General features: G+C 42.8%; 1 protein-coding gene across 1 annotated transcript in view; it reads left to right on the forward strand.

The window, feature by feature from the left end:
• BAALC (BAALC binder of MAP3K1 and KLF4) overlaps positions 1-7,434 on the forward strand; it is a 42,277-nt gene extending 34,843 nt beyond the window's left edge. Inside the window, exon 3 of the mRNA XM_005306028.4 lies at positions 603-7,434. Coding sequence (XP_005306085.1) covers positions 603-713 — 111 coding nt within the window. The 3' untranslated portion in view covers positions 714-7,434. The remainder of the gene's footprint in view (positions 1-602) is intronic.
• Positions 7,435-13,128: the final 5,694 nt, after the last annotated feature.

Here is a 13,128-nt window from a genome sequence, read left to right on the forward strand (position 1 = left end):
TTTTTAAAAAAAACTAGAGTGACTTTTCTTCCATGAGAGCTGTATTGTAAAGTTCTTTATTCTTTGGAAGTGATTTGATACAGAACTGTACCATGTATATAAGACTTAATTCTCTTGTATACAAACCTAAACTATAATTTTGAAAAACCTATTCTGGTTTAAGAGCAGGAGAAACCTAAAGAAAACTCAAGCCAAACTTTGTCCTGAACAATGTATGCTCAACTCCCATTGGCTTCCCCCAATGCCATCCATGGACTAAAACTAGCCCCATTGTTGAAAGGGGTACATTTTTCAGTCTGTGCACAGAGGTGCATGCACAGCAGTGTTAATATCGGTCAATAGGATTTATTGGCCTGGTCCAATACCCACTGACATCTATGGGAGTCTTTCCCTTGATATCAATGGGCTTTGGATGAGGCCAGATAGATATCTATTGTGCTTAACTAAAAAATATACCCCAAATCACAAAAATGGGTGGAGAACACTTGGTCTTTCTGTGTATTTAACATATTTATTTTGACGAACCTCAGATAGCTGTTGTAAATGTCTCACAATTTGCTGCCAATGTTGAACTCATTATATTGTTTTAAACTTTTTAACAGGCTAAATGGGACACCAAGAAAATGCCCACAAAAGAAGTCACCATTAATGTTACAAAAAGCATCAGACAAATTGACAGCGACAGAAGAATCACAAAGAATTGTGTCAATTAAAGGAGTAAAGCAAAAGCGAAGATGGACCTAACAATACTTTGCTGCACTTTAACTGTGACTGATCACTTAAGATCTCAAGATGTTCTGTGTTGAATGCAATGGGCAGCGGCTGCTGAGTGCCTTGAGAAACGTTGTTTTAACTAGCAGTAAATAGCTGCAAACACTGTTGGATGTTCAGACATGTATTTATCTATTGCAATGGCACTGTACAAAAATATAACAAAATATGTGCCATTTTCTCTCCAAGTCCTGTGCTATCTAATTGTAGATTTTCTATGCTGCATTGCTGTTAGGGATTGGACAATTAGAGCTGCAGTTCATCTCACTTTAAAACAGAGAAAGAATAATTAATCTGTGTTATTAGTAAGTAGCCTGAAATGTGTTATCTTCTGTTTTATAAAGTTAAAGATCTGACTTTCATAAAAACTCAAATCCAGATATCTCAGAAGTAAAGAAACACAAATGGCTTCCAATTTTAAACTATATATGTGATCCATGAGTCATATTGTCTTCTGGTTAAATTACCTTGTTTCAAGTTAGTTTCTATATCAGAAGAGTTTAGGTTTTGAAAGCAATAATACTCATGTTGTTACCAGTCTAATGAACCCGAAGTACCCAGTTTTAGCTCACGGGTAGTGTTCAGTTTACATTCTGTCTTGGCTCTTTCTCAATTCTACCTTCAGAAACACCAAACTGAGAACTGTTTTACAAGATTTTGTAAGACACCCTTCACTTTCCAACTTTATATCTAAATAAGCAGATTTCCCCAAATAATTTCATAATGATGACAACTGCAAGAAGATGATCTTTATTTGATAATTAAATTTAATTGATTTGGCTATATATTCTTGTTCTTTCAATATATAGAAAATGGGCAGAACATACATTTTAATTGCATTATATCCTGTGTCACTGTACTGTACATTTAGCATAAGTATATTCACAAGAAATCAATGTAAACTTTTGTACAGACCGCTAATTAATACAAGACCCTCTTAACAACAAAGTAATGAGTTTGATATAAACCCACTGTGGTTTTGACTTTGGACTTTTATGGAGATAAGAGCAGTAAAATCATGTTACTCACTCATTATACACTTATGAGCATCCTTGAGGTGTCATTTACAATAACTATTCAGCAACCATTAATGCTGATGACTTATAATAGGTGGAGGTGGGTAGTAACTGATCAATGTCTGAGCTGCATGAGGTACTTTTTTTTATAGCTAGGCAAACACAACCATAAATAGATTCCTGGAACAGCATCCTAATTTTATTCCACATGAGAAGTCTTTTAAGAAGTCAACATCAGGTTTATGAGTATTTATTACTTTACTTGGAATACAGCAAGTATATGCAGTAAAGAATTGTTTAAATGAGTAATTGTTTTTATAATTCTTATAGAAAGTGAAGTTCAGTCTTTGCCAGAAATATGTTGCATGCAGTAGAGTTTGTATAGTTTTTAAACCATTTATAATATGTAGATTTTCAAAGGAGGGGGCCAAAGATCCCATTCTTATCAACTCTTTTCAACTCATTTTTTTACCTGAGCTGTGCATTTATGTACAATAACTAAGCAGCATCAGGGCCGGCTCTGGCTTTTTTGCCGCCCCAGGCAAAAAAGCCGCTGGCCGCCCCCCCCTGCGGGGGGGGGGGGGCAGGAGGGCGGCCAAAGCCCCGGGGGAGGGCGGCCAAAGCCCCGGGGGAGGGCGGCAAGCCCCGGTGGGGGCTCCGCTCTCCCCCCGGCGGCCGGAGCACAGGTGGCAGGGCGGCGAGCCCCAGCCAGGGCTCGCCGCTCTCCCCCCAGCGGCCGAGGGGAGGGTGCCGGGGGGGAGGGCGGCCAGAGCGCCGGGGGGAGGGCGGCGAGCTTGGTGGGCTGGTGCCTGGAGCCGGCCCTGAGCAGCATTGAAAGTTGAGTGGTGTAGGTGAAAACAGCTGCTACTCACATTTATCTCACCTACTTAATGGAACCTGCCATCTTGCTGCACCTCTTAGACTCACTCCTTAAAATAAGTAGTGGCTGTTGCAGCTCAATACTCTTTCTTAGCAATGGGTGGCCATTGTTGTCTTTGGCAGTATACAAATCTAACTGAAAGTACAAATGAATGATTCTGTGTTATTTATGTAGAGCATAACATATAGATGGTATTGCCCATGGGACAGCTGTGCCAAGCCAATAACGTTCTTGACCCACAGGGCTTGCAGTAAGAGACAGTATAGTACAATCCAATCCAGCAAAGGAGCAGTGAGTGGCCCATGTAGCCAGGATGCGTCAGGGAACAAATAGATTTTAAAGTGTCTTTTGCAGAAAAGAGAGGTTGCTTTACACACGTTTGCTGTTCCACTGGTAGGGTGGTATGGGAGAAGGTAAGGAGTGGGGCGTTAGCAAAGGAGACAATGGAAACACTGTTTTTATTATTTTGGTTTTTTTTTTAAATTCTGTATAGCTTGTGTTAACCATACTCAGAAATTGAAGATCTATTGTCCAATAATAGTAAACTGAGTTCAGAGGAACTTTTTGTATTAAATAACTGGAGATACTCATAGTACTACAATTTAAATGTGGAACTCACTAAACCCAGCATAACAGGAAATCAAGACATGGAAAAGAAAGGTTGCAATTTAGGTGTTGTGTGAAGATCCTACCACAAGCATTACTTGACTTTTGTGACCCTTGTATATATATTGGGAAAGTGCTATGTGTAAACTGTTCCACACATCTTTTTCTCTAGAGATGGGCCCAAACTAAAACATTTGATCCAAACACCCATGAATTTTATGGCTTTTGAAATCCAGATTCAAATTCTGTGTCTTGTGCCAGTCGCTAAGTTATGACTGTTTGATAAAGGCCTATGGAAAAAAACCTATTTCTTTAAAGGCTGGATACCCTTTGAATGGTTATAACCTTATGGTTATTACTTAGAAAGACAACTACTATAAACGCTCAAACGGGGGGGGTCTCAGAAATCTTCATTCAGTCCATGTGTGACTTTCAAAGGATATAAGGTAGTAGATTACAGCCCCTAACTGTCCATTCACTTTCTGACAATGTAAGATGAGCTGAACTCTGTGAGATACTTTGTTTTTAATGGCTTTATTTTACACCATCAACATAATATGATAGGATTTTTGTTGACAGGAGGAGAAGAAAAAGCATTCTACTAGATACACTGTTCCTGGTAGGGAAGTTTAAAGTTTCAGATTGAGGAGTTTTGCCTCTGTTCTGAATGCCCAGGATTGGATCCATCTGCCTATATTCTATCATGCAAAAGCAGGATGCATATTTTCTATAGATGAAAGAGTGTGAAAGTCAAACCATCTTACCAACGGTTCATTCAGCAGATTATTCAGCCTATCAAGAAACTGTGAAAGAAAATAATTTATATCTAGTCTATTAGTCCAGAAGCAGTTTATTTTTGTTTTGGGCATGTATGTAGAAAGCTTTGATAAATGTAAACTTTCTGCCAGGGTACCAGCACTGGGGTGTGCTATTATTAATGTACTTGTAGGTACTGGTAAACTCATGAAAATATTACACATTAGATATAAAATTATTCAAGGTGGGGAGTGCTAGGTTCTGGCCAAAGCTCACTGAAAATTATATCTAGCTTTTTTGTCTTTTTTGTCAGAAGCACATTGGGTTAGTCTGTGTCTAAGGAACTGTGTCTATGTGGTTGTCCCCTTGAATTTTTCATTGCTGTTCTTTAGAAGAGGTACAAAAGCATATTCAGTCAAACGTGTGACAGCAACAGTGGCCAAACTCAGCATGGTTCTGTCACAAGAGAATTGCAGTCCCAGAGCTCATAAAATATGTTTACATACATTACTGCTTAGAAACTGTATCGGGAAGAGAATCCAAATTTGCCCAATCTGTAATTAAAACCACCTTAATGGTTAAAGTGCAACTAGATGCAATGCAAAATTAGGTGTCATTCATAAAGTGCATGGTTCTATATCATTCAGCAGGTGCATATTGAGAAACCCACTTGAGATGAAGTTGGTGAAAGGCATCAGAATCCTAGTCATTGGAAATAATTGGTTACTGATGACTTCTCAGGAAATGATGGATGCAATGAAGTTTTTGATCTTTGCAAACCTTTAACATTATGGTAAAATTACAGCCAGTCATGTCAGTTTTGACCTCTGAGTGAGCAATTCTCTACATTGGGATAAAAGCTTCTCTTGATTTTGAAGAACTGGTGGTTATGAGTCCGCTCCAGAAGCTATTCATTTATGAATGGGTCTATTTTTCTGGACCGGGAAGTGACTGGCATATTGTCTATGCATGGGTATAGACCGGGGTAGTGAATAGGCGGACTATGGGCCAAATCCAAACCACCAGATGCTTTTGAATGGACCCTGAAATCTTTGTATTCAATTATCATTATTTGTTTTTTTAAATGATTTTCTCTGGAGTCTGGACCTTGACTATACCTTGACCAAGAAATTTGGACCTTGACAAAAAATAATTGACTATCTCTGGTACAGACAATGTAACATGTGACCTGAGTCTTGCTGTGACTAACACAAGCCATATTAGACTCTGGGTGCAGAGGGTGGATCCAAAGGAAGAGTTGCTATGCTGGCTTCAACAGTGAGGGTTGCAATCCCAGTAATTTCTCCAATGTTTCCCCCACTGGCTCCTCGTCAGCAAATTTTCACACAGACAAGATAATCATTTAGGGTTAGCAATGGCTATCCATGGGTGTAACATGGCTTCCTTGTAGTCACCAAGTTGGAATCCATTGCTCACAAATCACATCAAGGTTTTCACCAGCACAGAACCCAAGACACCTCTCTCCAAACAAGGATCATACCTCTAGACAATGAGCCACTTGTTTGCCACAAAGTAGGCTTTCCTTATTTAATATATGAAGAACCTTTGGGTCTGAAAGGCTATAGCTGAGGCTTTGGAATTGCTGTGCCGTGTGTCATCGTGTCTACGATTTTGGAAGGAATTTCCCTTCTGAAGGTGAGACGATGTCTTTGACTGGTGGAGCTACCGTGGCACCAACCTTAGGCTCCCCCAATTCATGAAAGTTCTTTATTTTATATAAACATTTTAGATTAACTGATGTCTTTATTGTGATCTTACGATGCCCTCAAAGGAGGCACCTTTGTATCTAATAATGCTGGAAGAGAAAGATATTTTATTAATATTAATGAGTTCCTTGCAAGCCATTGACTGACATCCTGTCCTGAAAAAGTCCTGTAGGTTGCTTTTGTTTCTTGTGATGTATGTGTGGTACTTCTTCTCCTAGCTGTTTACAAGGGGGAGATAGTAAACTACTCACCTGGCATGGGGACCACACAATAGAGGTAGGGTCCTGCTACACATAACTTGATTGTGGGAGTAGCTTGTTAAAAGCCCCTGAAAGGCTGACTGTCTGCTCCCCAAGGCTGGCTAGCACCCAAGTAAATAGGTAAATAGTAAACTAGTACCATCCAGGGTTTTACTCAATAAATCAGGATAATTTTGAATTTTGAACCTAGGAAGGGATTTCTCACTTACCTCTCTGTAATCCCATGATGGCGCACCTTCATGGGGAATGGAATCCTCATGTGCCTCTGTTCTTGTCACAGACTTCCTGAAGCGCTCCTAAGACTTTAATGTGGAGCCAGCCTGTGGAGTGGGGGAGGGGTGGAGAGAGACGCATTTCCTGCCTTTCAGAGCCTGAGCCCCTTTCCCTGGCCGAGCAGTGGTTTATGGCTGATGATCAGAAGGCACATATCCTATGCTGCTGCTGCCTCAGATCCGGCTAAGCAAGGGTCCTTGGGCTGAAAGGCTATAGCTGAGGCTTTGGAATTGCTGTGCAGTGTGTCATCGTGTCTATGGGGTATTTTGGAAGGAATTTCCCTTCTGAAGGTGAGACGATGTCTTTGACTGGTGGAGGCTCAATTTCTAGTAGACTGTAGCCTAGGGTGACAGTTTTATAGGGACAGTCTCAATTTTTGGGTCTTTTTCTTATATAGGCTTCTATTACCCCCCACCCCGTCCCGATTTTTCACATTTGCTGTCTGGTCACCCTACTGTAGCCTGAGGCAGGGCTGCACAGGAGGAACAGGTGTCTAAGCAGGCCCAGACATGCTGCAGGGTGGGGGTGGGGCAGTAATCATGATACAGAGCAGAGAGAGAGAGAGACTGTGTAAGAGAAAAGCTTTGATTTTCACCCATGAGTAATGAATGAGGAGAAAATCTGTGCAACAGAAAAGCATATTCAGTCAAACCTGTGACAGCAACGGTGGTTAAACTCAGCTTAGTTCTGTCACATGAGAATTGCAGTCAAAATAACTTTACAAACATTATTGCTTAGAAACTGCTTCGGGAAGAGAATCCAGATTTGACCAGTCTGTAATCGGGACAACCTCAATGGCTAAATTGCAATTACAATTTGAAAAATGATCATGTGATGATGTCATTGGATTTCTGCATTGTGTTTCAATGATTCCACATCAAATTTAAACAGTTTACAGGTAAAAATCTGTTTTCCCTTATTTGTCAATCTATCACACTCAGACCTGGGATTTGAAAGTCAGGCTGAATTTTTCCTAGCACATATATCACTATCAATTATAAAATTTTGCAACCAGAGCTTAGTTAACAATTTTGTTGATAATGTACGAGCTAGAATGTAACTCAGCTCACTCTTCTTTAACGATGTTGGTTCTGCAGTGTTAATATGAGTGTAAAATAATAAAAGCTCATTTTTTCAAAAAATAAGCAGATATGCCACTGAATTGGCATAGGAAACAGATATGTTGAGTGGAGAAGACAATGTAGCTGTGTTGGTTGCTTCCCTCAAATGTAGGAGGGCTTCTACTCCAAACTTAAATCTAATAGTCTTCATCCCTTAGTGTGCAAGTCCTGGGACAGAGCTAAAATGGGACTTTTGTTAGTTTATTGCTATTCCTACAGTATCCTGGAGTCCCTGTTAAGCTGACCAAGTTCTTCACTGTGGTGGTGGTAGTGGAGGAGTCATCAAGGCTGATTGTTTTGAGTGACTTCAGCATCCCTACTGATGATGACTTGTTTGGGTTAGTTCAAGATCTCATGAACCAAATCCAACCCCGAATCTCAACTTTAGCAGGTTAGAAGATTGTGTCGTCTGAATCCATGTCCAATTACAAGCAACTTGTAAAATCTCTTATGTAGCATATTACAATTCTCATGAATGTAATGGGCAACTTGAAAAGAACCTACAGTATGCGTTTGCTTTCCTAAGCTAGCCGCATTAATTTTAGCGAAATTTGATGCAAAAGTTTTGTTCTTTAATGACTTAGGGAATGTCTACACTACGAGAGTAGTTCGATTTTACTTAAAGCGAATTTGTGGAACCGATATTACAAAGTCGAACATGTGTATCCACACTAAGGATAGTAATTCGACTTTGTGAGTCCACACTAACGGGGCAAGCGTCGACATTGGAAGCGGTGCACTGTGGGCAGCTATCCCACAGTTCCCGCAGTCCCCGCTGCCCATTGGAATTCTGGGTCAAGCCCCCAATGCCTGCTGGGGCAAAAAATGTGTCGAGGGTGGTTTGGGTAACTGTCGTCATTCAGGCCTTACTCCCGCCCTCCCTCCGTGAAAGCGCTGGCGGGGAATCAGTTCGCGCACTTTTCTGGTGATTGACAGCGCGGACGCCACAGCACTGCGAGCATGGAGCCCGCTGCGATCATCGCTGCCATTATGGCCGTTGTCAACACCTCGCACCTTATCATCCATCTTTTTCAGAGGCAGATGCTGAGAAATCGGGCGAGGAGGCTACGGCAGCGTGGTGAGGACATTAAGTCTGAGAGGGGCACAGACCTCTCACAAAGCACGGGACCCCGTGCCGTGAACATCATGGTGGCAATGGGTCATTTTGATGCTGTGGAACGGTGATTCTCGGCCCGGGAAACAAGCACGGACTGGTGGGACCGCATAGTGCTGCAGCTCTGGGATGAATCACAGTGGCTGCGAAACTTTCGCATGCATAAGGGAACTTTCCTGGAACTTTGTGAGTTGCTGTCCCCTGCCCTGAAGCACAAGGACACCCGGATGCGAGCAGCCCTGACTGTCCAGAAGTGAGTGGCCATAGCCCTCTGGAAGCTTGCAATGCCAGACAGCTACCGGTCAGTCGCGAACCAATTTGGAGTGGGCAAATCTACCGTGGGGGTTGCTGTGATCCAAGTAGCCAACGCAATCGTTGAGCTACTGCTCTCAAAGGTAGTGACCCTGGGAAACGTGCAGATAATCATAGATGGCTTCGCTGCAATGGGATTCCCAAACTGCGGTGGGGCTATAGATGGAACTCACATCCCTATCCTGGGACCGGACCACCAGGCCAGCCAGTACATTAACCGAAAGGGCTACTTTTCAATGGTGCTGCAAGCACTGGTGGACCATAGGGGACGTTTTACCAACATCAACGTCGGATGGCCGGGCAAGGTTCATGATGCTCGCGTTTTCAGGAACTCTGGTCTGTTTAGACGGCTGCAGGAAGGGGTTTACTTCCCAGACCACAAAATAACTGTTGAGGATGTGGGAGATGCCTATAGTGATCCTCGGGGACCCAGCCTACCCACTAATGCCCTGGCTCATGAAGCCTTATACAGGTGCCCTGGACAGTGAAAAAGAACTCTTCAACTACCGGCTGAGCAAGTGCAGAATGGTGGTGTAGTGTGCTTTTGGACGTCTGAAGGGGAGATGGAGAAGCTTACTGACTCGCTCTGATCTCAGCGAAACCAATATCCCCATTGTTATTGCAGCTTGCTGTGTGCTCCACAATCTCTGTGAGAGCACGGGGGAGACGTTTATGGCGGGGTGGGAGGTTGAGGCAAATCGCCTGGTTGCTGATTACGCCCAGCCAGACAGCTGGGCGATTAGAAGAGCCCAGCAGGACGCGCTGTGCATCTGGGAAGCTTTGAAAGCTAGGTTCCAGAGTGAGCAGGGTAACCTGTGACTATTAAGTTTGTTTAAACAGAAGCTGAATCTGCCCCCGTTTCTTTACCCAGTTAATGTTGACTATCCTCTCCAGTTACCAACCCCTTTCCCCCCCTTCCAACACACCTTTAATAATAAAATAAATTAAACTTTGTTCATTAACACCGTTTTCTTTATTAAGGATTTTGTGGTAAAATGTTGAAACTGGGACGCAGACTGTGGTGGGGAGTAGGTGTAGTGATGGAAAGGACGCTTCTAAACTCGAGGAATGACAGGCTCCTGCTCCTAGAGCGGTCCGCAGTGGTGGACTGGTTGTTTCAACGGAGCCTGCCACCCCTCCTTTTCAGGACTCTGTATGTGGGGGCTATGTGACTTTGTGGCGGGGGAGGGCAGTTACAGATCCCCTGCTGTGTGACTCTGTCATCCAGGCTAAGGACCGCTGCATAAGATCTGTAACCACCCTCCCCCGCCACAAACTCACATAGCCCCCCCTCCCTCCCCCCGCCACAGAACATGAAAACCACCTCCCAGACTTACCAGGGTGCCTAGTGACTGCAATGTGTGTGTGACCTTCTGCTGAACCTGCCCCCGTGTCTGTACCCTGGTAAAGGTGACTGTCCTCTCCAATTACCAACCCCCTTCCCCCTCTTCAAACACCCTCTCCTCTAACAGAACATGACGGAAACAGTAATTAACAGAAACGTATTTTTTATTAACAACTACACAGTTAGGGGATGAAACTGGGACGGGGGCTTGGGTGAGGTGTTTTTGGAGTGAAGGAAAGGACGTATCAAATCTTTGGGAATGAGAACCTTCTGCTACTTGAGCAGTCTGCAGGGGTGGAGTGACTGTTTTAATGGCCCCTGCCGCCCCTCCTTCTTGGGACTTTGGGTGAGGGGGGATGGGACTTTGTGGCGGGGGAGGGCGGTTAGAGATAGAATGCAGCGGGGCTCTGTCCTCCTGCCTTCGGTCCTGCAGAACATCTACAAGGCGCCGGAGCGTGTCCGTTTGCTCCCTCATTAGTCCAAGCAGCGTTTGAGTTGCCTGCTGGTCTTCCTGCCGCCACCTGTCCTCCCGTTTGCTGTGTGATCGCTGGTATTGCGACATGTTCTCCCTCCACTGGGTCTGCTGTGCCGCCTCGGCTTGGGAGCAGCCCATAAGTTCTGAGAACATCTCGTCTCGTGTCCTTTTCTTTCGTCGCCTGATCTGCGCCAGCCTCTGGGAGGGGGATGCCGGGGTAGCTCGGGAGACACTCGCAGCTGTGGGCTGTGAAAAAGGGAGTGAATTCCTCACAAAGATACAGTTTTGCGAACAATGAATATAGTCTTTCTCTGTGAACAAGACCATGCACAATACCTATCACATGCGCACTCAGTACAAGGTCGAATTTTTGGCCTTCCCAGTGAGTGCCTGGGGTCTTGCTGTACAGATCACACAAGCGGGGCCAGACAACGGAATTCGGCTAGCAGGTGGACATGGTAAGCCGTAGACTTTTGGCTGCTTAAAGCTTAATTTATAGCAGTGCCCTCCTTTCACGTTCTAAGCAATGCTCCTAGCATTGGCCAGTTCCTGCTGCCGGCAATCCAGCCAGCATGAACTCTGCCCCTTTCCCACCCCCCTCGCGGCTGTCCCCGGGAAAGATCCCTCCATGCTGCCCCTGTCCCGCGTGGCTGTAAACCGCCGGTTACAGTTATGTAAAGGAACAGGCAATCAGTCCCAATACTAACATTCCCCTAATTCAAAGCAGGTCACCATGAGTGATATCACTTTGATGAGAATTTCGGAGACAGAGAAAGACCGCATGCTGCGTGAATGCCAGCAAACACCAGGGCCATATGCCGCCCCACACAGCGATCAGATCCAAGACTTCCCGATCAGTCCATGCTGGGGCCCTATTTCTATTCTGTGATTACATGGTCACCTCTGCTGGAGAGCTCTGCATCGTTGCCAGTGCTGCTGAGCTCGCCACGATGTCCAAACAGGAAATGAGATTCAAACTGGCCAGACAGGAAAAGGAATTCAAATTTTCCCGGGGCTTTTCCTGTGTGGCTGGTGGCTGGTCAGAGCATCCGAGCTCGGACTGCTGTCCAGATTGCAGTGAGCATGCTCAGAAAGACATACTGACATCCTTACTCAGAGTATCATTTCGATGAATGAACATTCTCACCAAATCTGTTAATCAAAGGAGGTCTTTTAAATGTTAACTGGGTCAAATTTATAAAACAAAATGATTGCGGTACAGGGCATTATCCTCTAAGATAAAAGAACTTCCCCTATCTTGCCACAAATACTTCTGGTTTCTCCTGTGATAGGAAGCTTCAAATTTAATTCTTCCAACACCTCTCTTTCACTCTAAGTGCAAGGAATCATGCCACTTAGTTTATTCCCCAATCTGCAGCTATACAGGAGAATCAAATCACATTGGAAAAACATCCCTTCTGAAGAAATTACTTTCCCGTCTTTGGGGTGGGTTTTTATTACTTGCATTAATTCAGGTTTAATTTCCCCTGGAAATTAGCTCAAGTTGGTCTGTGAGTTATAGAACTGCATGATCCAGAGAAAACACGCAGATAGGATTTTCTTCTGCGATTTTACCCAAGCTGCAGATTTACATTTTTCTGAACAGTGAAATAGAGTTGCTCAGAGAAAATTTCAAAACTATAATTTGCAGTAGAATTTGCATCCAGATAATGCAGAAAGAGAGATCTCACAGCTACCAGTATCAAAATTCAGCCCTGCTGTCAGTGGGGTTATGCTCAGTTACATCATTGCTCCATTTAGGCATATGCTTTCTCAACATACTTAGTAATTTCATCACCATTAACACTGCTGATTGGAAGGCACACACCCTTACAGTACTACAAAGCTGAACATTCATAGAAAAGGGAGGAAAGTATGATTGTTTTGTAAGCAATATACAGGTACTAGGGTTAACTTGCATTTTTAAAATTGTTTGACTAAGGTCGCATATAAAATAAGATATGTTGCTATTCCTAGTAACTTTATTTATATATATATATGTTGTGCATGTAGATGTAATGACTTTAATGTGCAGTTACGTTCTGCAGAACATACATGTTTTTGTGAACCTTTTAGTTGTGAGTTCTTAAATCTGAGACACCAGTCTAATATGTTTTAACTGAAATCTGTTTAACATGCCATATGAAAAGAATGAGATGTATAATTTGTGCACATAAATATTGTTTGAAGAAGAAGGCTTTGTTTTATTTGTAAATAATGAAAAATCTAGTTAAACAGCAATGTAAACTAGAATAAAAGGAGCATTTTTGTACTTGCATTTTATTTGCAAATGACTGAGGTTTGAAATTGAATTGGAAAACAAAAATAGACTAATGTATATATATATATATATATATATATATATATATATATATATATATAAAGATTAGTCTATTTTTGTTTTCAAATTCAATATAAATATTTAATACATATTTGTATACAAATTATATATATATACATAAAATGTGTACA

This window comes from Chrysemys picta, chromosome 2 (genome assembly GCF_011386835.1).
Source record: "Chrysemys picta bellii isolate R12L10 chromosome 2, ASM1138683v2, whole genome shotgun sequence".
NCBI lineage: Eukaryota > Metazoa > Chordata > Testudines > Emydidae > Chrysemys > Chrysemys picta.